Here is a 26,571-nt window from a genome sequence, read left to right as displayed (position 1 = left end):
TCTCCTTTTGAAAGGACTCATGCATTATCAATAAATGCTTGTGTCTATGAACTTAATAATGTAAGATAGCTCTGAGAAAAGCTCCAGAATAAGAGCTAGGGAAAAGGCTTGTCCTGTGAGTTCCAGGAAAAAACTTTCAGTCATGTATTTGCTGTAGTGCATTGTAGAGGCTTTCTTAGAAAGAGGATCAGGGCTTTCTCAAGGGTAAGGAAGACACTGGGGAAGGCTGTTACTGCTTAAGCTCCATGTCAAATTGCAGAACACACATGTAGGGATTATAGTAGGTCAGAGGATGATCTGCAGTAAAAGACCACAGTGACCCATACATAAGTGGCTTTAAGGTCTTGGGGCGTATGCACCACTGTTTTTAATTAATTGATAAATCAGAGTGGCCTCAGCTGCCCAGAAACATTTGTTCATCTGACCTCTCCTTTGATGACGTTGGCTGAATCCAGAAGAGGGCTATTTTTCTTTTTGTTTTCTTTTTAATATGCTTTGTCTTTCCAACAATCAAGAGATGGTTTCTTAAAAAAATTTTGGTTCTAAGTTGTTCAAATACCAAAATTTCCCTAAAGCTTTGTTAAGAAAGTAGCAGTCTATAGATATAACATAGAAGTTAGAAAGTCAAGAATCACTTCCAAGTCCTCTGAATAGAGAAAGGAGGGTTTGGCACACATCTGATACTGTGCAGAGTATTCTGAAGAAGCAAATGTTCTCAGAGAAAGGTGTGTGAAGTTAAGATCTTAAGACTTGCATATGCTCTCAGTGTGCTGCTTATCCCTTTCTAACAGAACAAGTGGAGCCAGTGGCTCCACTGATCCAGTACTCAGCAAGCCCCTCTTGTTGCCACTGTGGGCCAGAAAGTTTCAGAGAGAGTGAAGATGATGACCCTAACCTTTTCTACTCTAAACAATATAGAAAGATAGCCCATAATATAGGACTGTTCCCAAGTACGTCTATCCTTCCTCAGAGACAAGTATGTCAAGGAGTGAGGTGTGCTTTAACTGAGGGATGGTATAAATGCCTGGTAGATCTATGAAGAAGATTGATTTGGAGGAAAAGTATACTCGAAGGTATTTTTGATTGTCATTTTAGCTTCTGATCTGCTTAAATTCTTAATTCCAGTTAGTAAAGTTGCAGCCCTCCAAGTCAAATAAGGGATTTGTCCAATAAAATAATAGTCTCTAAAAGGGATTCTTTTAAAGTGTATTTAAAGAATCACCCTTGTGCTGAAACAAAAAAAAGGAGGTAAAGCTATAAATATGGAAAATCAAAGAGTATTAAAGGAAACGTTTTAAAAAGGAAAGTTAGAAGATAGCATTGATACAGGGAAAATGGGGGGAAAGAAGCTCTTTGCAAAGTAGTTGAGTGGAACTGAGAGCGAAAGTCACATTTAGTGCCCTTCCATTCAGGCTGCTTTCATGTGATATTTTCACAACACTGAGAACATTTAGAGAGGTCCTATTTCTTGTATCATGGCACCTAAGACATTAAGGGGGAAGATATTCCCTTACCTTGATGTTGTGTTCACACAAAGACAACTTCTTTCTCAAAAGAGTGAGAATAAACCCCACTTGATCTGAAATTTGATGATGTTAGAGTGCATGCTCAGAAATCAAATGTAATCTCAAGTCAGTGCCACAAATTCTTAAGTACATTACTGGATTCAGCAGCTAGTAGATCCTTTCTTCCTCGCTGTCGTTTTGAGACTGACCAAATTCATGTGCATATTGTGTGCACACCAACTTTTACATATCAACAAGGACTTTTTAGTCCTTCTGGGGCACACAGCAGTATTTATTTTCATGATTATTTCCATCACATTCAGGATGGCAGCCCTTCAAATATATCTCCTTTGCTTACCTTCTGACCTTTTAATTGGTTCAGTTAAAATAATTTTAATGTTTATCTCAGCCATGCTATTCACTGCATAGCTCAAGTGTCTGTGCAGCATTCTTCCAGCTCATTGCAAATAGAATTCTGATTAGTCTAGCTAGAGTTTTGCTCTGGTTAAACCCTTATTTCTGAGTGTGACCCCCAATTGGATCTCCCGCTTTGTGCCTACAGCCACCTGCTCATTATTAAACATACTTACAAAAACAGCCTTACTGTTAAATTAAAAAGGTTGGAGAAGATCCAGGCCCATAGGGCTGGTTCCCCCTTGTGCCATTTAAAAAGTATAACACTCATTACCCAAGTTGATGTGTGATTTCCCCCCATTTCAGCAGATGAACTAACCTATTTTTTTCTGTTAATATTGTGCTGCTTCTGTGAAAGCAACTCTCCATACTTTAGCTATCAAGTGAATTCTCTCAGTTTATATTGGTATGAGATGGCTTTTCAGGAGGATCCCCTTCCTGCACACCTCTTTACACCCACTGTAGAAAGATGGGACTGTCAATCACCTCACAGAGAATTTTGTATTTTATATTCAATTGTATAGCAGAAAGCTAGTGTGTCATTCATGAAGAAATCGTATTTCCTGTAAAAGTTTACTCAAAAGGACTCTAGTAACAGTGATAGCTTCCCTGTCAAATATGCTACTAGTTGATATCAGCAGATGAAATGCTTGTCTTTCACACAAAAGTACTATTTTCTGTCTTTCTAGAGACAGTGATTGCATTCAGAAGAGCTCTCCTGCAGTCTGTACTTAAGTAGTGACTCTGAAAACACTCCAAGAAGTATTCTATAGCAAGTACTGTCTTTTATCACCCACAGTATGAAGGACATAGACAATCTTTTGAAGGAGAAAGATTGGCTGACTACTCTTATGTAGCTGTGCTTTGAGATATGTTGTCTAAATGTACATTCTCAGTGTTTTCTTTTATTCTTCCCCTCAAAATTTCGTGTAATTGGGGGAAACGCATGACTGAAGGGAACTGAGAGAGTAACACTCTGCTTTTCTGTAACTGTATATAAGTCACATAGAATTACTGGAGGTAGGGGCAAATTCCTATAGCTAATGGTAAGGTAAAAATATTCTCCTAGCAATGCTGGCATAAGAATAGGAGGAAAATAAATATACACAGTGTCTTGAAGAAGCAAGTCACTAGTGACCCATATTTTTAGATTTGAGAGTACTGAAACAGGTATCTGGTTTTGTGCTATTCTGAGAGGTAGTCTGACACCTCTAAAGGATCTCAACATTACCATCTGGCACAGTACTGTAGTTGGCATGTTATGTGTTGTAAGTTTAATTTCCAAAATTTATTTCTGAATCTTTTAATTTTCCTTTAAGTTTTTTGAGTTTGCTAGTATACTTATATGTGGGTAAAAACAACCTATTGGAATACAGATGAGCATCCCCTGATTATCTTTTGTCTAGTTGAGGTTTAGGAACAGAAAACTATAATCCTGCTTTCCTCCTACATTCATTGACGTTTCTAGTTATTCTTTGTGCTATACTGCATTGGAGGTCATTCCATCTGCTATCTGCCCAACAGTACGTAGGTATGCTGTGCTGGTTTCCATTCAGTTTGTCCAAAGAATTGTAGTCCATTGCAGTCCAAATATTGTGGACCTGTTCCCTAGAATTTGTTTCTCTTGGAGATGTTTTGTGTGTTCTATAAATTTCTTTTTTAGTAGTTTTTAAGATAAGTCTTCTGTGCTGGTTTGTCACTGCTTGAAGGAAAAATACTCCACTGTTGTTTGTGTTATTATTCTTTGTTTTGTTGTTATAATTGCTTCAATTATTTTTCTAATATTTTCCAGCAAAAAGTGTATTTTTTCAAAAATATGCATTTAGTTAGTAATTATGATTATAAAGGTTTATTGACATTACTTCCAAATATATAATTGATTCCCATTTTGTTATTTACTTTCACATAGTTGCAAAGGTATACATATGTACTTATTTTATGGCTGCTTGAACAAAACTGCCCAAGAGTACATCTGAGTACATCCTGAGTACATCTTCTTTTCACTTTTTTCTTTCACCAATAACTCTTTTTTTTCCTACCTATAATTACACAATTCTATTACAGTTTCATTTACCTTTCACAGCTGACTACTATTTCCTGAGTGCAAAGCCCACCTTTTAGTGAGCTGGTCCCCCTAGACTGTGTACAGAACCAAGAGTGATGCTACTAGACAGTCATGTACTTCTGTGCCTTCCCAAAATATTCCCCTGCCTACAGAAATATACATTCTCCCACCTCAGTGCCATAATCCTGAGACTTCACTGTCATTTGGCAGTGCAGAATGCTGTCCTTAGCTTCATGAATCTAGTATCCCCTTCTGCATCCTGGCATGATTCTGTCAGCACTGAGAGAAGTTAAATGCTGTTCTCTTTAATTAGTGGATTCTAGTGGCAAATAGCTTCTGAAACTTGCAGGAAATGGGGTGTGCACAAAAGCAGAAATGTGACATGAAACAGAAGACACCCAGTGAATATACACATTTCAGGAGATAGATGGCTGCTCAGTAGGGGCTGGGGGAGAGCAGGGGTAAGAAAGGAGTACAGATTGAAGTTCTGAATTCATGCATCTAATGTATACCTAAATCATGTCCTAGGTGACTAAGTGCTTTTTAAAATTTTACATTATCATTTCCGGTGATCTTCTAACAGGTGAGGAAATGCATTTTTTGGTGTTCTTTTATGATATGCTATGGTATGTGGATAAATTTCTGAAAGGGTGAGCCATTTTTTCCTTCCTTCCTACTTGTGAAAGGTGACCTATAGAAACTTATCGGAATGGAGGGACCTTTGCAGGGAATTGCCAGGTATAGTGTCCAAGTGTAGCAACCTTTTCACTTTGCAAAATATATCGCAGAGATTGTCACCCTGTTTGATTTGTTACTCTCAGAGTACAGTACATTAATGTATGCTAATAAATGTTTATTGGATCACAGAAGATACAGCTTTGCTATAAGCCAAGTTTAGGTACAAAATAGTAAGTTTAGTTTGTGCCATCAAATTCTGTCACATTAATTGCAAAACTGAAGCCGAATCACGAGAAAATTGTAAGACAAGAAAATGAAAATACCTGACTGTATTTAATAATAATTTTCTTTTACCTGATTAATGCCTTGGCTAATGTGAAAAGCTTTTACTTAGCCTCTCTGCTCAACATTGTAGCTGTAGAACTGCCCTCGTTATAGAGATGGTTGTTTCCTCCTGTTCACAAGAAAGTCACATTACTAAGCACTTTTATTGTCTCTTCTCAGGTATAGACACGAGGACATCACATGATAAGGAGAGGAAAAGTTTGAGTTAGTTCTTCAAATCTCCTTTCCTAGTTTGCCTTAATTTAGATTTCAATTTTATTACTTGATTGGCATGCTTCTGTCTGCTTACCTGCATTTTCCCTGCTCTCTGTCTCCTTAAGAAGCTGTTTTAAGTCTTTGTCTAGGAAATACCATGAAAAATACCATCTATACACTAACTCATTCAATTCAAACTAGCCTTTCAGATTAAGCATTTTATAGGATCTAAGAATTACACATCAATATTATAAATTGGCATTAAGAGTGGATTTTTTACTTGTATTACTTCTCAGTCCCCCATTAGCCATTTCATCTGTATAGCGTTACTAAAACAAGCTGTAACAAACTTCAAGCCTAAAGCTGAAAAGAAACAGCTATTTAATATTTTCATTTCAAATTTAGGTGCTGTTGCTCTTTCATTAAATTTTACATGATATTTGTTTTTTAATGGTACATTAATACTGTATTTGACTAAAATCTTCACTGAGGTATTGTTCATTAATACTTATATTAATATCACATTAATTTATCATATTCAGTTATAATAGTAATTAGTACAGGAAGTTAATGATAGGATGTTAAAATAAATTGCTGACACTTTCTAATAAGTTTTCTTTCTAATAGTTGACTGCTATTCACTGCAAAATAATCAGTTTTATTTAATGTACTTTGTCATATTGCAGCATGCAGTTAATTTCCAGGGAGATTGAAATGTGATAACCTTGTTAGCCTGAATAACGCTGGAGATTTCTTGAGACTCTTGAGATTTGATACTCCTTGTTTTTTTGTTGTTTTGTTTGTTTTTTTTTTTTAATTCTCTGTAGCATAAAATTCTAATTTGAGCTTGCTTTTGAGGAGTCAAACCAAGTCTGAAAATTGTTACTCATTTTTAGCGAGCCTTTATGCGGAGAGAGTTCTCATTTAAGTTATGTGTAGCTGCTCGTGAGCAGAAAATCTTCAATTACATCAGCATTTGAATAACTGCATCTTAAGGCAGTGTGAAGGATATGTCTGCATCCAGGATCTACTGTGTTTGGGAAGGCTATATTTAGCTGCTGTCATATTTAACTTGTTAAATCTTGAAGCAGATTTCTATTTCATATAACTTACTTTATTTAATGGGAATTTTAAACATTTCCCCAATTTCTTCATCTTATATCTTTCAATTTATTCTGCTTATATCACTGCGTTTTTAGAAACACAAATGCAGGCTGTTTACCTTTTTTGAATCCTTCTCTGTCATTGTTTGCCATAAAAATGAAGATTTGTTAAATTAGTATCTGAGTCCCACTGTAGCTGAATCTTCAAAATATAGACCAGTATAATAATTTCAGTTTCTACTTGTTTCTGTTTCAAAATCAAAAATGAATAGATAAGAAACACTAATGGATTTCAAGTGGTGCATAGTGGGCACTCTATTTTCAAAATGAAAGGAAAGGCTGATTTGAATATGAGAACTTTTATCTTTGTTACCTTAACTGAGACAGAACAATTGCCTGAGGTCCTACTTTTACCTTTTTTCTACATTTTAAGATTGTTTTATCTTGAAAAGATAAATAATAAAGGGATGTTATTTTGATACCTCATTACCAGGCAACTTTGCTGTTGTGTAAAAACGCAAAGCGTACTATGTTCGGTTTCAGCGACGATCCGTTTTGCCCTGGTGACAGTATCACATTACCATCCTACTGGGTAACAATATTACCCCGTTGAAAGATAAACAATACTTATCAACAGTCTGAGCTCAAATTGTTTTCATGTTTTATGAACTCTTCCACCATTTTGTAAATACAACGAAGGTGTTCTGTATTCAGTAAAAGAACTTCCTGCAAATAAGCCTTTAAACTGCTATTATATGACTTTTATTTGATCTCTGCTTTGGAGATCTGCTTGAGATCCTGTCAAGCCTTTTAGCAAGATGTCTAGAAGAAAAGTAATAGGGCACACTTTTCCATTAAATAAAGTAAATGTTGCGTTTTTTACATGAACTATATTTCAAAGCATTTTAAGAATCCCTGAGTTGTTTTTATTGTATAGGGTCTGTGTTCATATTCAGAAAGTGTTTGATGATTTTCAGATCTACCTTCTGCAGTTTCCTTTTATCCAATTTAAAGTGAGAGAATGAAAAATGAAAAAAAAAAAAAAACCCTACTTATGTAAATAAGATTTAAGTGACTTTTTTAAACAAAAGAACAAAGAATGTAGTCAAGTATCTGTTCCAGATAGATTACTCTCCCTACAAGGGAAGGAAAAAAACAATTTAATAAGGTAGCATTTTCCTTTACTTTCCATTTCCATTACTGAAGCCCTCAGCAAGGTTACAAGAGACTATTCAGACACTGTAGTAAAAATGAAGCATATAGTTTCTCCTCTAAAACCTTTTCCCTCTGGATATAGGTAATATACACTCAATAAGTAAATGCTGTTTGCTCTGAGGGAGTTGTTACACAGCAGTTTTCCACAATACTCTGGGATAATTCTCAGGTAGATACATTGTTCTTTATTGCCCTTTGAATTTCCCAATAAATAAATGAAATTAACTTTGAAAAAAACCATAAGATTCAAAAGTTGTAATAGAGAATTAGGTTAATCTGCCTTTTTATTCTGGTCTCCTTTTGAAACATAGACAAAATACCATATCATGTTTTTTATTGTTTTGTTTTGTATTGTTTTGTGAAAGAGATGAATATAGGTGGCTTTATCTTGTTTTGTTTTGTATTATTTTGTAAAGGAAATAAATATAAGTGGCAGTCTTCCATAGTTTGACAGACTTGAAACTTGAAGACTCTGAACTGGAACCATATAAAAAGCTGATACTTACAAAGCAAAATTATTTTTAGTACCTGCTAGCTCAATCTGTGTAACAAACCATTGAGATGTGATGCTAGTAAATTCTGTGATACTTACGATCAACTATATGGAAGGAGTTTGGAAATTTAGTTTAGAGAATTTATTCTTTGCTTAGAAAGAGCAAACAAGTACCTGTAGCGCTACAAGCACATTATCATTTATATTAGCTACATTAAAGTAGTATGCTTTAAAAAGACAGCACAGTTTTGCTGCATGAATAAGGATGTATTCTTAAAGGAGGTCACTATCCCTTCTTTCTCATCCTCAGAAAGATGTTCCCTGTTTTTAAATTACAGACACTTAAAATCTAGTGGTTCGTAGTGCAAATACTAATATATAATTATATTTTTAATGTCTCTTGAGCTCATATACAATTCAGTCCTGCGGCCTGCAGGCTTCACATACGGTAGGCACTAGTGCTAGGCTGGACTAGAGCTAAATTAACTCCCTTTTCTAACAACTGGGATAGATTGAACATGTTAATCTTTTTAGTACTCTTACACAGTGTTTAAAATATAATTATTTTACAGTCTAAATAATGTTTCATGTTAAAATCATTCTCACTTTTTATTTATAGTCTATATCCTCTTAATCAGCTCCTTTTAATATCAAAATAACATAAAACTTGTCAGAACAGAGTAGTCTCTATTTCATGGTACTTCTGGGAGAACATGCCTTTCTTTGTTTCCCCCTCAGTCTCAACACAATTGTGGACACGTTACCAGAATGCTCACTGTGTCCTTCCTAGAGCATATCTCAAAGTTCAGTCTGTTCTATACTTTTGAATGGAAGTTTCTTTGATTTCTTTTGAATTCTAAGGAAATAGTAGATTGTTGCTTTCTTCAGATAAAATTCTCTACTAGTTTTTATAGTGTATGTATGTATACATATATATATATATATATTTTTTTTTTTTTTCTCTCCCCTGCCCCTGGCCTGGGACACCCCCACCCCCCAGACAGACTTTTACACATATTCTCTTTTGAAACAATCTGTTGGATTACCCATTTCTTGGTTTTTGATCCAAAATATATTTAAAATACCTGAGTAAATTGAGATGAATATTAGGATGCAAGTGATATAGGTAGATCTTGTCTGTTTAGGTTAGTGAATCAATTGAGGAACCACTGACAGTACTGATAGTAGTATACCATAAACTTTGAATCAATTTATGTTGCATCTTGAAAAATCAAATAAACTGTCACAGAGACAAAGGAAAAGAGGAAAAAAACTCAAGGAGAGATTTGTACTATATCATAATACATAAGTAGTCTGTATTTATATAGAAATTTTTAATTTAAATATATCAGATGCAGATGTTAAGTTTTTAAATTACACCTACATTGCTATTATTCTACTAGTCTAAACACATAGCATAATCTGACAAAGAGCAATATGAAATGTATTCCCTTCCTTTAAAGGCTATGATTGAATAGCCAAGTCCTGAAAATGCTGTTTGCATAGAGCATCCAGTGGATATCAGTGATAGTATATACTTATGTATCTACTCACTTAAATTCACAATAGTTTGCACAAGATAAGATTGTGGTTCAGAGTGTGGCAACAGAATGTCAATAATAATTACTTGTAGGTCAATAAGCATTATTTCTCATGGTAGATTCTGTATTTATCAATGCTTGCAAAATTGGGAGACACATAGATGCTAATGCTGATATACTTGATTTTTATAGGAGGGGTGCATATGTTTGATATTCAGTGAATTATATTTAATAAATACAAGCAGAAATGAGGTTTCCCACGTGCAGGGACATGAGACATCGAAAAATCTAACCTCTTTCATCTTTATGCCTAAGGTGAGAGCAGTTCCCTGCAACTCTGCAGGAGTCTGGAAGGTATTGAAGGGATGTACTGGCATGAAAGAGAAAAAGTCCTCTGTAGCCAAGGACTAAAGAGCTCTTTCAAGATCATCTAATAGGATTTGTTGATTTTACTTGCAGTAGTAAAATCAGTAGTTATTCAGAGCACATGTGCTAGATAAGAAAGGCTGTATAAAGACTTTCAGTGGTGATTGTGAGGTTTTTCCGGTTTTCAAGTACAGTAGTTGGATGAGCAATATCAGTCCCTTAAGCAAAACTTGATAGTTTGTAAGAAATCTGGCTTCATTCCGCTTGTTTCTGTTAAAAGGATTTTAAACTATATCTGATACCTCCTAGCACAATGGCTTGGCCCATGTGTCTGTTGTTTCATTTTGCATAAACAATTGAGGACTTATTGGAGGCAATGAAAAGGAAAGGGAATATGAATATATTTTTCTAATCTTGTTGTTCGGTGGTCACATGGCAACAATAAATGTTGATTCATGAGTTATTTCAGAATTTTATTTCCCGAATGTTTAATCTGTGAATTTCTTTGAAGAAATGGTCGTCTTTCCCCTTACGTGGTAAAGAGAGTAGTCCGTATTTGCTCACTTTGTGACTAACTGATTTTCTAATCTGTTTATGTAAAGCAGAAGTAGTAGAAGATGCATTTTTAAATCGAGAGAGACAGAGGAATGAATTGAATTTAGGTATTACACATTATGACTTCATATGTTAATTACTACACTACTGTAGGAAAAAGCAGCAGCAGTATCATCTACTGTAGATATTTTAAAAGAAAAAAATCATTACATTTTCTGTACTGCTGAGTTAAATATTTGGGACCAAAGGCCATCTAAGTGCCTGAAGTTCTACCCACTGACTAGCACAGGCTCTACATATTGCTCTTCATGTCTTCTATTCTGAGATTCTACATGTGTCTATATGTTTATGTGTAGGGAGCTCTTGCAGTTATAGATAGCAGTGTTTTGGAATGGACATAAAAAATCTCAGTTGAAATGCTTAGTGGATAAGATGCTTTATACTTCTGGGCATTGATCATGAGTGAAAAAGAGATTTCAGGCATTAAGATATCACATCTGCAGAAGCTCTCGTGGCCTGGATAGAAAGAAATCTTTCCATGAATAGGGCCAGCATTTCTCTGAAAAAAGTCACGTAAATCTCCTCCAGGCAAAGAAACTGGGGAAGCTAATTAAAATTGACCTTACTTTAGTATCCTAATAGTAGTGGAAAGTGTCAAGAAAACCTTAACTTGAATTGTCACATCCTTTGGATAATTTTCCTATTGAGGGAGTTGACAAAGAAGGGCTTGCTCTTCTTTGGAAGCCTCTTTCTGGGGGCTGTCTGTGCCAGTGATTCGCTGGCACAGATAGGAGATTGGCTGGGAAATGTCATTGATCAGAGGTCAGGAAGAACCTTTTGGCATGATAAAGAAGGGAAGGGTTTTCCCCAAACATTGCATAGCTTTCAAATATTTGCAAGAAATTTGAGAAAGGATAGTATGCGCTCAAAGCAGAATGTGATTGGATAGGGTGGATTTGAGGTGTACGAGTGCAGACTTGGTTTAGAAGAATTTTGCAATGTAATTGAATTTTAGTAAATAATTAATTTTACATAATAGAAAGAATATCTACTTCTTACAGAATGCATTATACTTTACAAGGCTATTAACATATTAACCTGATCTTTGTAACCGTGCTCATCCATGATCTTATACATCAATGTATTATTTGCAGATTTCAGTAGTCATAGTTTTGATCTTTTGATAAATTTCTAAAACAGGAAATTTGTCCAATTCCAGATGCAGGAAATCTCACTGCATAATTTTTCTATTATGAACATAGTTATTTGTATCTTTTGAAAATAATATAAATTCTCTATATTTTATTTTTCTAATTGAGAATCATATGTAATGTTTTTGCCATTGGTAATCTTCCTTGAGCTTAATTTAATGGTAATTTTGTGTTATAATACAGAGAATACTATTCACAGCTTTTGTCCGAATTATTTATGATATCTATTGATGCTGCATGTGTCTTACCAGTTAGTATTCAATCACTGAAACTGTGTAGAATACTCTAGGAACATCATATTGAAAAAAATATTTTTTTTCTTGCTTCTTCAGCCTTTTGAAGAAGGTAGATAATAAGATATCAGTACAGCCTGAGGGAACACAGATATATTTATGCAAGACTATTTTTGCATAGATCTTTACTTGGGCAAACACCTGTTAGCAGAAGATTTCTGAAGAGTACCTGATCTTTCCACATGAGATAAAGCTTTCCTCAGTCTAGTGCCAAAGCTTTTGATAATTACTTACAAACAGAAACCATCTGCAGTTGTTCATCACTAGATAAGTACTAAGATGAATAAAATTTATAATGATAGATAGAATGATAAACACAAGTGGTATACGTTCAGCATATCTGATATTAATGTTGCCACTGCTTTGAATTACATTTTAGTTTAATTAATTTCACTTTCTTCCAAAAAATCAAAGATGAAAATAGCTATAGGCACACCCACACATGCACACACAAAAATATGTGTGTGTGTGTATGTATGTATGTGTGTCTGTGTGTAAATATATAAATATATATATCTCCGTATATATTATGTATCACAAATTTGACAAGTCATTTACCAAAGAAGCATCAAAATAAAAATCCATTTCCTTTGTCAGTCTGCCACTATTCCTTGCGGTATATAAACAATGCAAAGTGACTTTAAACTTGCTAGAAATATCTGGTACATCCCACCCTCCCCTACCAAGTTCAGCTGTCTGAGGTTTGGTGGTAGTAGCTCTTATACTTCAACCCACTCCTCTGCCTGTTAAGACTAATGCTACTCAGCACCTAAGTAAGCTTAGGAAGGGGAGAATACAAAGCTCTCTTTAAATAGAAATTGATCTCTAACTAAGGACCCTCAGCCAGCAGCTTGTTGATTTTCTTCTTCACTTTGCCTAAGAAAAGCCCCATGGAAAGTAGTAATAAGACTTCTGAGTAAGATTGAATGTCTTCTCCCTCCCTCCCTTCCTTCTCTCCTTCCCTCTTCCTTCCTATCCTCCTATTCCTCCCCTCCTTCCCTCCCTCTCCTTCCTTATTTCTTTTTTGAATTTTACTGAATTAATTATAGGAGGTAAATCTAAAATACAAAAAATGTCAATGTTCATTAGGCTTTTCAAAAGCAAGAAACACATAATTTTGATAAGGCTTGTCAAGGCCTCTGAAATTTAAACTCAATATTTTTAGATTATTTCTATATAAATATAAAACATGCATTTCTCCCTGAAGATGTTTACATGAATTATTTTCTGGTGTCTCTAAAGAATATATTTTCAGAGTGGTTCTTTATACATGTATCTGACTGATAAACCATAATTAGGTTTACTTAAAACTGTAACCCCCCGACACACTTCCAAGAATGGATATTTTAATATTTTGGAGTCTGTTAAACATATGCAGAAAAAAGAGAAGAGAGAAGAAGAGAAGAGAAAAGAAGAGAAGAGAAAAGAAAAGGGAAGAAGCTACACTTTTAAACCAATCACTTTGCTATTAAAAATACCTATTCTTTTAGGATTTTACATTTCTTTATTATAATTTTAATTGTTTTATCTTTATATCAAGCCTTGAATGAGCTCTGAATGATGTTCAGGTAAAAATCTGGATTCAACACAAAATATTTTCTCTTTAGGCTGAACAATGAGACCTAAATACCAGTCAAGCATATCTGTATTTAAAAAAAAAAAGATGGTAGATAAATATTAGTATGATATGTTTCATTTGGTGTTTTTAAGCCTTTTTAAGTATCTCAAATGTTTACTTGAACAAGATACCAATATTCTTTTCTATCCCTTTGGATGTTTTCAGTTTGCATACTGAAATTTATATTGCACGTTTTTAGTCTTTATTCAGAAAGCTAGCTGAGGCCACAGGTTGGAATATACTGCTTTTTAAAATGCTTTTCTTTATGGGGGAGCAATTACAGACATCTCTACTGCTGACAGTGTCTGTAAGTTCTCATTCTAGATGGCTGCAAAAAAGACTTATTTAGTCTTTTACCTGGAAAGAAAGGAAGCTGTCTGCTTGGCCTGATCATAGATTTTTGACTTTTTTTTTCCCCTGATGGAAAAAAAAAGAAAAAAGAAAAAAAGAACACTTTGGATTTATTGCCTGATTCTTTACTCGCAGCAGTTGATTCCTTGTTTTTTTCTAGTTCTTATTTGTAAAGCTGTGTAGATAACTGAGTGAAAGCAATGTTATATTTGTTTGATATGCTCCCACAATAACTATATTTCAACAAAACTTCCAGTTTCTATGGAATCAGACTAATGCAGGTTAGTCTGATTGGAGGGCCAAAGAATAAAATGGAGGTAAAGGGGACTAGATAAAAGGACTAGATAAAAGTTTTCTTCAGTATAGAAACAAAGCTTATAATAAATATATACAGTGAAATGCTAGAGATAGCAACTTTGCAGGGATTTTTAAGAGTTCGTCTAATAGTTGAAGTCCAACATGAGCATACTTTTCCTAGACAGTCACTAGCACTTTAGAGTTTTCATAGAGTCTAGATATTACTGAAAACAACCTTTTTTTTCTTGAAATGGATAATTCACTTTTTTTTTTAATGTGCCTATTTTCTTTAGCTGAATGTGGAGCAACTGTCTCTGGAAACGAAGGAACACTGCTATCTCCAAATTTTCCATCTAATTATGACAACAACCACGAATGTATCTATAAAATTGAAACAGAGGCTGGAAAAGGAATCCGTCTTAGAGCCAAGAGCTTTCAGCTGCGTGAGGGAGATATCGTTAAGGTAAAAAGAAAATTGTTTCAGTTTCTACCATCTTCAACACTCATATTACGTGAACTCATATTTTAACACTAATTCTTCTTATCTTCATTTCACTTTCTCACACAGATTTTAAATTCTAATATCACTTTTCTTTATACCAAATTCAAAGAAAATGCAGCATTGAGTGATACAACATTAAGAATGCAGTAGTATTTATAGAAATTTATACTCAGATCTAATATAAAAAGAAAACCTAAAATATGAACTAGGATGTTGAGAGCTACAGATGTCTTTATGATTTTCTATTCACAGTAATATTGAAAATGTAGAGTTGTAATTATTTTAAAAAGGACAGTTTACAATTGCATATGCTACATTTTTGGTACATTTTTAGTTTCTTACTTTGTCTATTGCAGCAGTAGTAATTTTATTTCAAAGTAACTAATTTACTTATTTGTAAAGAAAGAAGCCAGCTAACCTACAGCATTGAGATATTAACTCAAAATGTAATTATGGAAGATGATTTGCCTTCTTTTACTTGGACATTGGAGGTAACCTTTGAAACACATCCTTAATATGTAGAGATTTTGAACATATAATGTATTTTTTACAGTATGCCTATTTTTTTAAATAATTGCTGCTGCATTTTGTACATATATTGAAAATTATGAAATTCATCTGAAGCATTGAGCATGCATTAAATTACTTTCTAAATTTTTTTCTGATTTGTCCATGTTAATTACTACTCGAAGTCATAATTCAGAATTCAGTTAGCAACTTGCTGTCTAGGGACTTCATACCAACCTGTTTTAATGTGTTAGAAATTACTCTACGTTTCTAACCTGATTTTGCTGTTTTATTTGGACTGAATGCTTCCCATAGGTAATTTTAAATATATTATTATTATGAAGCAAATATTGTTTGCCATGCTTTTATCCATTATTCCTTTTTGAGATGCTCCTTATGTAAATAAGAATGTGACAATTTGAATGTACACATTTCCTGTGAAATACAATGCACTGAGAGATAGAAGGAAGGTTAGAGAGGAAAAAGAAAAGAAAAAAAGAGTCTGTCCTTTAAGCACTGGCTTTACTAATGTAGACATTTGTATCTTTGCTGATAAACTTGTTTTTTTTAATAAGTACAAACTGGTTTGGACCATGAAGTGAACAAAACCTTAGGACTCTCCAACACTTTCAGAACAGTGCAGTTGAAAGAGTAACATTTTCTCCATCTTTACCCACAAAATCATTGATAATGAATTCCTCTATGAACTGGAGGTGGGCACCTTGAATAAACCACTACCAGACCTTAGGTCATGGTTTTTCTCCTAGAGCAAAGAGAATTGAATAAGTGGGGAAACTGTATGGTCAATATTGTCCATTGCTGCCATGTTCCAAGGTCTGACAGTGCAGATCCCCAAAATTCTTTTCCGTATGAACAGACATAGTAAACAGGGAAGACACTGCTCACTGAGCTGCTCGAATACTCTATATAAATCTCACAATAGCTTTACACGTATCAAGTTTATAAATAATTCAACAGACTATCTGAACAGGAAATTCTTAAAAAAATTCTGAACAAACATTCAAGAAACTCAGTTATCATTTGGAACCTTTCATGTGAATGTCAAGCATACTTAGAGCTGTTCCTTAGGGGTGTGAGAAAGATTTGCTTGAGAGAAAGCTGTTCCAAGCAATCTGCTAGATATTTTATTCTTTCAAAGATGTGTAAGCAACTACGCTTAAAAGTTGTCACATTACTCCTGACGATCCTAAGGAAGTAGAGACAAAACTATGGCTATGTCTGTTCTACAAAGCCTGTTCTCTGGTTCTGAAGGCAAATGACACAGCACAGCTTGAATTTTTGCAATTAAATTCTCTTCCCCTACAGCTTCTCTATAACGTACATTTATAAAAATATACTCTACTCTCTCTCCACTCCCAAAACAGGATGTACTGGTACACACTTTGGCTGGAACTAACTCTTGACCTATGCAAGCCCCCAGATCTTACCTAGGCATCATCTGTAAGACTGCCAATTGGCCTGGGCCAAAATCTTGACTGAAAACGTGCTGGAGGTTAAACAACATGGACACCTGAATGTTAATGCTTGAAGTTATGTCCTGGCTTTGTTTATGTTAGTAATAGCCTGGCTAAGATACCTCTAGCGTTCAGATTTTATAAACTTGTCCATTCAGCCTCTGTTTTCTTCAGTTGTTTTATGGAACATACTCTTCTAGATTGAGTGAAGTGCTCTTTTTCATCTTGCCATACAGCATGGGAGATACTGTTTGATTAACACCAAAAAGGAGACGTTTTATGATGGTTTAAAATATGTTAAATGAAAGCAGTGAACACTCCAATAACCTAACATAGGAAGCCAGCTAGAAAAATAATATTTATTTCCCAAAATGATTCCAGTTATCTGGAATCTACCTTGCTGGGTCAGATCAAGCAGTCCATTTAACAAAGTGTTCTATTTCTGCTAATGGTAATAGGAGGTGTTATTTAATGAATTTGTTAGTCCTTTAAATCAGTTGCCACTGTCTGCCTCTGCTGTGACAACAAAGCTTGGAAGTTCATCCCATACTGTGTAAAGTAGAACTTTCTTTTATCTCATTGAAATCAATGTCATATAAGTTTCGTCAAGTACCCCTTTGCTCTAACAATGCCGAATTTGGTGAATAGTTTTGCATTCACATTCTCTAGTACCTTATGATTTTGTAAACCTCAGTCATATCTGTGCTCAGCCTTCTGCTGTCCAAATGTAGTCTCTGCTTCTACAGCCGTTGCTCTGAAATCATTGCCCTTGTCTGTACTTTCTGTAACTTCACTATGCTTTTCAAGAAAGGCACAAACCAGAACTACATAGAAGACGCAAGGAATTGGTACTGCACAGTCTTATAAAGAGGCAACATAATGGCTTTTGTTTTATTTTGGATGTTCTGCAGACCTCTTCCAGCACTCATATTTCAAGGATATGCTAATACTACATCACCTTTAGGACTAACTGTCAATTTTGTTTGTGTACATTTGGAGTGATAGCTGTTGCTTCGTACAGGGTCACAAATATTTATTTCTCAGTAATTTCTCAGAATCTCTACTGTATTCCTTTTCTATTTTCTTTTTCCATTTTTAGGGGAAGAAATTAGCTTTTTTTATCATTTAGGAAAAAGAGAAATACCTTATGAACTACAGCACCCCATTTTTCAGCAAAAAGGTTGATTTAATTCTCAGAGAACATGCAATTCTTTTTTTTTTTTTTTAACTCCCTAAACTGGTTCAGAAATGTGTCTGAATTGTAGTTGCATGCTCTGGTTTAGGCAAATACATGCCATCTACTCTCTTTCTTTTCCATTTTCCCTTTTATTTCCTGATATGCATGGGAAGGAGATCTGAGCATGTGGGGAAAAAAAAAAAAAAAAGAAATCTTTAGGTATTCTGCCGCGATGTACAGGCTGAGCAACTGCGAAATTAAGATACTTTCCAAAAGCACTCACTTTTGTCTCACCACTCCAAAAGCTCTCTCCCCCACACCTTGGGCAGAACTGCAGGCATCAGAATCTTGTTTTCTTTTGTATCTGCACCCTAAATATGAGCAAGATATCATATAAGCACTGGATGTGTTTGTGTTTGCACAGAAGAAAGCCTCAAAATTTTGCTTTGCAGGCAGCTTGAATGGGATGCATTAAGGTTTAATATAGGACATTTTCACACCTGAATATCTTACTTGGTTTTTGCAGGAAAGATATGTAACATCTCAGAAATGTATAGAATCACTATTTGTTTAAAGAGAGATCTGTAAGAATTCTCTGAGGATTTAACAAAGTTTTAGGAATATGTATAGAAAGATGCATATAGCTATGTCAGGAAGATGTACAGGAAGTCTCTCACAAAGCATCAAAGCAGTATTTTGCAAGCTTTGATGGTTGGAGGGAGGATCATGGTCATCATCACCCTTCATGATGATGCTACTCCATGAAGAGCTCTGCAATTAGTAAGAGTTGCAAAGTTTAGTTATAAAAGTAATCTAGGAAGCATTTCCTTCTTCTAGTGATTGTCATTTTTACATTCCCACAGTAGGTACACATACTTAGCACTGTAACTGGAGAACGCTACCTTGTCAATATCCATAGCACTGTCCCCTTCTCTTGGCTGTGTATTTTAATACGAGGGTTAGAGCAAGCACTTCCTTCTTAATCCTTCACAAATATTTAGCTGAAATGGAGTGTCTCTGAATGCTTTGGCTACAGCCAGAGCTACAGCATGGCTACAGCATTTCCACTAGTGTTCTAAACAATGCTATGATCCATTCTCCAGTCCTGAGGCAAACTTTTGCAGTTTGGCTACATCCATAATATTAAACTCAACTATCTGCTCTTCCAAAGCAAGGTGATCCACTCAAACTATCTTTTGGAATCAGGTCCCTGCCCTGTGCAACTCCAAGACTAACACTTCCTCTGAAAAGACTTGTAAGAGTGTTAGTAGGGCCCACATCAAATGTGTGCCAGGCATGTTCTAACAATAAGTATTGTGTAGACAATCGAGTTCTGTTGCCCATACTCCTATCCTGGAAATGTTTAATTGACAGGCATTGACGTAGCTTCAGTGTGCCACGGCTAACTCCTAATCTTATTTTTCCTTCTATTTATTTAGATTTGTCTAGTTTGAAAATCTAGCATTTCATTTTCCATCTCTTTTTATGGTCACTAGCCCAGTGTTACTGTTTAACTCAGCTAGGACCTTCATTTGGAAGGCTACCTGACAAAGTTTTTGAACAGTGAGAGAGAACAGGTTATACACATTCTGGAGTTAAAAACCCTCAAATACTCTTGCAGTCTTTGTGCAGCTCAGGATGCTATATTCTTATACTGACAAAAAATACTGTCAAAATATTTTTCCATCAGTTACAGTAAAGTATATATTCACATATTTTAGATATTTTTATTATCTTTGCAGCAGAGCAGTGTTTCCCTGCAGTTTGTGCCTAGGTCATTACATTCTCCTCTCTGTAGCTGTAGGGACTCTGAACACTGTAGGAGATAGATAGATTTTATTCATTTCAAACTGTTAGACAGCAAGTGGAGCTTAGGATTTCATCCTAATCTATGTTTTCTAGAAGTAGGATTTCTCAAACATCACAAAGTCCCATAATTGTCTGTGCTTTGGTGATCAAAAAAGTTGTCAGGCTTTTTGCTCTAAGACAAGCCTGCCTCTTGAATCTTCATGAAATAATTTCTGATCCCACAGAAACAAAGCTGATATATTTGTCTTTTGATTATCTTCCTTTCAAGGATACTCCAGACATAGTTAAGGCATGACAAGCCGCATATAATGTTTTTGGTTTTAACATGATCAGAAGAGTTTCGGTTTCAGGATCTACTCAGTCTCTCAAGTACAACTCAGTTTGCTGCTGGATCCTCTTTGATACAATCTGTTCGTGCAAAACTAAACACTCCGTGCTAATTGCAGCTGTTAAAGATAAGTGAGCTGTGTTTTTAGTGAATGCTCAGCTTTAAGTGCATTAAGGTATTTGATTTTTAGAGGTTAATTTTTTTAACAAAGCCACTTTTGAGGTTCTGTACCCAAGAATGGAGAGATATTATCTTTCCATTACAGTTTACTATAATTTTAAAATGCATATTTTTAAGATTGATATATTAGTATAGATATATTTTTTTCTGTTCCATAAGTCTAGCTGAGCAAAAATTGTAATTAAGTTGAAAAATAAAAACACTTACTTTTTTTTTTTTTTGCAATAAAAATTTTTGTGTCACTAAATATTTCTCGTTCTGAGGGGGAAAACATTTAACAATAGCCTTATTTTTTCTTTTTGTTTACTTGTTTATAAAATACAAAAACATTTCCAACTCTATATATGCCATCAGATTTACTGCTGCCAGAAGTAGTAATTGTAAAATTCAGCTGCATATTGAGGTTAAGTGGTGCACAAGAAACAGCAAACAATTTGCAAAAATTTCTGATATTACTAAGATTGTGTGCATGAATAATGTTCACGACTAGTGATTTCAAAGAGAGCACTTGCAGGTTACTGCACATTAAAGCAAAGGTTCTTGCAGCTGTGGCAAAGTTTGGAATTGAGTTGAGGGAAACAACTCAAATTGAGGGAAAGAAATCATTACTCAAGTAAAGGAATATAAACAGAATTACCATTTGGAGGCATACGGCTAAATTGAATATCTGGATCATCTGATTATTTTAAAACTTATCCTTTTTCAGTCACTCAGAGTTCAGATTCCTGACCTCTCTGTTTTGACTGCTGTCTGAAGTTTTATTGTTCTATGGTATGGGTACTGTGGGTGAAATCTTCATCATGCAATTACTGCAAATTTGCTAGAAGCTACAGTGAAACCAGAATACAGTTCCACATCTTGCTTCTATTTTGCAAACTATCTTACTTGTTTCTTTATGACAGAAAAAATAGTACTTGGTAATTATAGTGTGTCAACTGTATTTTCAGAGTGGTTCTCATAAATGAGTTAAAAATATGTACTGTAGATTGGTTAACAGTGATTAAGTCTATAATCGTCTTTTAAATGTTTCTCAGACATCTGTCACATGTGACAGATCTCCTCCATATAGTAGAACACAGTAGCTGCGCACAAACTGCCTGTTGGAAGTGGTCCTTGGCCCATGTTAATTGCCATTCGGTGCCCAGAAATTATTTGGGAAAATGCTGCTTGGCCCAGAATGAAACTTTGCCAGGGACAATTCAAAGAAGCTATCAGTACAGACAATTGAGTTCCAGTGCTTAGATTTGTGCCCTGACACTGTTTCAGTTATTAGAAGAGATATATACCCAGTTACGTCTGTAACGTTAGCAATTGTAGGATCAGAACCATCAGTTAAAAATAATCAGTTCTTTCTTACTGCTCCTTTCACATGGTTCCTCTTACCTCATTTTTATTGTCATAAATGGTGCTTTAATTATACCTGAATGCATCTTGAGAGATAAGTTATATCTAACTTATTGATCATCAGGATAGTAAGAATATCTTTAACATTTAGTAAAGTACAACACCTTTACACCTGGATGTCTAAAAGTGTATGATACCAAAACCTTAAGTATAAATATTAAATATTTTAAAAAGGAACTAGTTATTAGCTATTTTTAGTGTCATTGTGGCTTTTGCACTTAGATATCTACAGTCACATTAAGCCATATGAGAACATCAAGGTAAATTATCTTTTACTGTGTATTGGAAACCAGTTGGTCAGATTTCTTACTTGCTTTTGTGCAAGTATCCACATTTTGGAAATAAAAACCACACTTCAAATGTGACTATTTTCCGATGAAAAAGCACAGACTATTTATTTAACATAAGAAGAAATTAGCTTTCTAAGTTTATTTTCTGACAAAAAAGCACAGAAGAATATTTTGGGACTTTATCGCTGTGAACATTTTCAAATAAGCGAAAAAGAGTTTTCCACTCCTCTAACCAATACTAAGTCATTTCTCTTAGTTCTTTTCCTGTATTTGTGTACAATCAAAAGCACATTTGTGTTAGCTCAGGGATTTGAAAAATCACAGAGGTTAGTATTATTGATATTGTCTTACGTTGACATTTCTCAATAAAGTGACGTAGTAAATAACATCTCAACATTTAGTTTGGAGAGTTGCACATCTCTGATGAAGTATCAAATGATATCTTTCTTTATTAAAACTGAGTGTAAAAAAAGATTATTGCAGTCTCAGAGTCTGAAATAAAAGGTGACAGATGGGCTTTAATACCTCAGTCCTGCCTTTGATATCTCCAGACAGGAGAGAAGAGAGTAGAATGGGGTTTGTTTCCTCCAGCCCCACTTTTGTGATGATTTCGGAAGAAACACCTGTGATTGAAATGCCATAGTCTTTGGATAATGAAAAATAATCTGAGGTTATGAAATCTCTGAAGATAGTTATGTATAAATAATAAATTCATTCCAGAGAAGCTCACAAAACTAAAAAGGAAAAAAAGGACTATGAAATGCCTTAAGAGTGGTAAAATAGTCTATATTTCATTGAACTGCAAAACCAAGAAAGATATTTTTAAAAGTGATATATACCCCACAAATGGAAACAACATTTTTGAGAAACTATTTGCAATACGCAGCTAACTTTGGATATATTGTGTGAAAATAAACTAAAACACTTCAAATATACTTAAATTTGATGTCCAGTTTTGTGCGGTGGTTTTGTTTCTACAAGGTATTTGATGGAAAAGACAGTTCTTCCCGCTCTCTGGGAGTCTTCACCAAAGATGACATGATGGGAGTTATCCTTAATAGCACCTCTAACCATTTGTGGATAGAATTTAATACCAACGGATCTGATACTGACCAAGGATTTCAGCTCACTTACACAAGTAAGTAGCTCACAGATATGGTCTGATTTACTGTTTTGTGGGGAAATATATATTTCTCAGCTGCAATGATTTCTTATGAAATGATGAAAATTATTTTTTTAGTCTGTTCTGTGTTTATGAGATTAAATTTTTGTTGCTTGCACTGCCTGATAGGTATATTTCAAGCATATTACTGAAAGCAAAAATGTAACCTTTCTAAATTAGGAAAGCAGGGGTTGAAAATGAGTGAATTGTTACATATTTTGGGTTGACTATATTAATAATATTGTAGCAGAAAATTCCTGCAGAGCTAGATCTTTAAAAAGGAGCACTCAATCTGTGCAGTCAAATTAAAAAACAACAACAACAACAACAACAACAAATGAAACTAAAAAGTATAAAATGTGTCTTGGTGCACCGTTTTCGGACTTCTTCTAAGGATCATACTGGAGTAGGCTCAGGGAGACCTGAGTGAACAGGCAGGACAAGAGTTTTCATCTGCTTCACAGTCAGGATAGTCAAGAGATTAGGATTATAGGGAAAATTCTGGGGGGCACTTGCCTCACAATTTGAGTATAATTAATTAAAAATAATTTAGCAGGTGAAACAATGAGTCTTTAAAAAGTATTCCTGAGCTCTAAGGATAACTAGTTTACTTTCAGCCTAAGTAAACAGATATTTTATCTAGGCTTTAAGGAATCGCCAAGTACCCTTTGCCTTCTATTTGTTGTCTTTGCATCAGCTTCCATGAGCTGCTGTAGAATCCTGCAGAACAGAACACCATGCTTCAAATTTGTCTTAGGGTATTTAAAGGAGCTATGGCACAGAAATGGAATCATAGCTCTTTCATAAAACATCAGTGCATCTTCTGGCTTTCCCTTGGATTGAAAGTGTACTATAGAATCAGCAGAAATCTGTCACTTACCCTTGCATTTCTGCTAAACCTGATAAATCTGAAATATCATCATGCTACCTTTAAGGAAAGGAAGGATACTCTGGCTGGATGAAATATCTTCAAGTACTCTGTGTTTTTTTTTTTTTCTTTTGTATATTTTTTCATTTTACATTTGAGCGTCCAGAAGGAACCACAAGGTTTATCTACATTAATTTGCCTGTACAAAGAATATACATAGAATTTTTTCTTTATAGAAAGGAGTGAAGCATTTGTTCTGAAAATAATGTTATTTTAAGAACATTTAGTTCAAGGATGGTCTGTCAGTTCCTTTTGAATACTGCTGTAGTGATCAATTCCACGTTCTGTTTTGAAATAGCTTTTTATTTCAAGAAGGAATTTGATTAATTTCTGCATCCAGTAGCTAGATTGTTACATTTCTGCTTGCAATTCTATTAAAACTTTCTGTCCTGTACCAATTTTTTCTTTGTAAGGTAGCGTAGGGTACCTCTTGCCTTAAGATTTTTTGCCCCGGCTGTTTGATCAGTTTTGAATCTCTGTTTTAAGTTACAGAATCACAGAATGTTTTAGGTTGGAAGGGACCTCTGGAGATCATCTAGTCCAACCTCCCTGCTCAAGCAGGGTCACGTAGACCACATTGCCCAGGATCACATCCAGACGGGTTTTGAAGTTCTCCACCAAAGGAGACTCCACTACCTCTCTGGGCAACCTGTTCCAATGCTCTGTCACCCTCACAGCGAAGAAGTTTTTCCTCAGGTTCAGATGGAACTTCCTGTGGTTCAGTTTCTGCCCGTTGCCTCTTGTCCTGTTGCTGGGCACCACGGAGAAGAGTCGGGTCCCATCCTCTTGACACTCCCCCTTCAGATACTTGTACACGTTGATGAGATCGCCTCTCAGTCTTCTCTTCTCCAGGCTGAACAGGCCCAGCTCTCGCAGCCTTTCTTCCTAGGAGAGGTGCTCCAGCCCTCTAATCATCTTTGTAGCCCTCCTAAGTTCTCTCAAGTATTTTCACACTTCCTAAGGTATGTACACAGAACTTGACATACTGTTCTAGCAGTAATCTTAACAAGACTATAAATAGAGGCAAGATGACTTTCCTTAAGATTTTCATTTTTTCTGTTGCCAAATACCACATTTGTTATATCATATGTGATCATTTTGCAGCAATTTATGTTGAAATGTTTATCTTCAATGACTTTTTATCCTGTCCACTCTCACATGATGTACTCCCCTGTTTATAAATACAGCCCAATTTCTTACTTTTTATATGTATTTTCAGGAAGCCAAATTCAAGAAAATACATTTGTGAGACAGTGATCATTTAACCAAATGAATGAAGACTAGGAATTACAGTAATTTCATTCTTTGATCAGTAACTATGAGTAGGCTAGAGAGAAATGAGTTTAGCACACTGGGCAGAGACTATTTTATGGAAAAGGTTTATTATGAAATCTGAAATCTTTTAAGAAGCTAAAACATCTTGTGATTGACTGAGGGCTAAAGTTATAGTGATTCTATTAAAGGAAATTGCTCCAGAAAAATTCAGACAGCAGTTAACATTGTTAATATCTTAGCCTGAGCTTGATGGCGAAAGTATATACGACTGAGAGTCAAAGTAACTACAATTTGAGCACTGTCAGAATCTAGATCTGCTAGAGGAGGAAAAACAACAGGAACAAAGAAGAAAAGTTGTTTACTTCCTGTAATACAAGTCTTTGTAAAAACACTTCCTTAAAATTAGGGCAAAAATGTGTTAGAGTGAAGAAAAGAGAATGTCTGTTCTCATAGTAATGACATCTACACTGATATCAGAGGAATTATTGTGAACATTCATATCTCACTGCTGAAGAATGACAACAAAAGCTTGATGAGATGGAAGGTCTCAAGCCTGAGTAGCTTATGCTGTTTTGTATAAAAAAGATGTGGAAAGTAAAAGATTCTTCCAGTAAGAGAAGTTAATGGATTATTTTATTCTTAGGAATGAAGGCAAAGACACAAACATTTTCGTGTATGTTGTGTCCTACTCCTTTTGAACAGTGTTCACAAAAATATCAAACTTTTTTTCATCCATCCCTCCTCCCTAGTATTTTTCTTTTTATCCAGTGGGCAAGGTTTTTAGAAGTCGAAAGAACATAAAAGGATTTTTAATATGTTTTTTTTTTTTTTTATTTCCTAAGAGTAGACTTCGGTACAACTTTATATGTAAAAATATAAGCTTATACATGTCATAACCACAAGTGATTTTGATGTAGTTTTAATTTGCTTAAATGAGAAAATGTCAGTATTTTCATAATTTCAGTTTTATACTTTTGTTTTATTTTGTTCTTTTTCAATTCAACAAAAACTTCTCTCCTTGAGACATCTCTAGTTCTTGTGAGGAAGAGATGTAGCCTTAGGCATTCCCAGAGCCGCACCTACCTTTCCTGGTCTCTGATCAGCAGGAAGATTTTGCCATTCTGGTGTAAAGGTGTCAGTGCTTTGTGCTATCTTGTCGGTATTATTTAATCTTAAAGTGGCGTTCAAATTATAATGAAAACTTACTGATGCCACAGACTAACAGACAGTAAAGGCAAAACGTAGTTTTTTGATAAAAGTACCAGACTACAATTTCAAATAAAAAGCAA

General features: G+C 34.9%; 1 protein-coding gene across 2 annotated transcripts in view; it reads left to right on the top strand.

The window, feature by feature from the left end:
* The window catches only part of CSMD1 (CUB and Sushi multiple domains 1), a 1,260,625-nt gene that overhangs the window by 965,430 nt on the left and 268,624 nt on the right, over window positions 1-26,571 (top strand). For both annotated transcript variants that reach the window (XM_068937332.1, XM_068937331.1), the window contains exons 22-23: window positions 14,539-14,708; window positions 22,899-23,055. In XM_068937332.1, coding sequence (XP_068793433.1) covers window positions 14,539-14,708; window positions 22,899-23,055 — 327 coding nt within the window. The remainder of the gene's footprint in view (window positions 1-14,538; window positions 14,709-22,898; window positions 23,056-26,571) is intronic.

The sequence above is a fragment of the Struthio camelus genome, chromosome 3, assembly GCF_040807025.1.
Source record: "Struthio camelus isolate bStrCam1 chromosome 3, bStrCam1.hap1, whole genome shotgun sequence".
NCBI classification, from domain to species: Eukaryota; Metazoa; Chordata; class Aves; order Struthioniformes; family Struthionidae; genus Struthio; species Struthio camelus.
The sequence above is the reverse complement of the archived record's forward strand: the minus strand, read 5'-3'. Positions and strand labels throughout refer to the sequence as shown.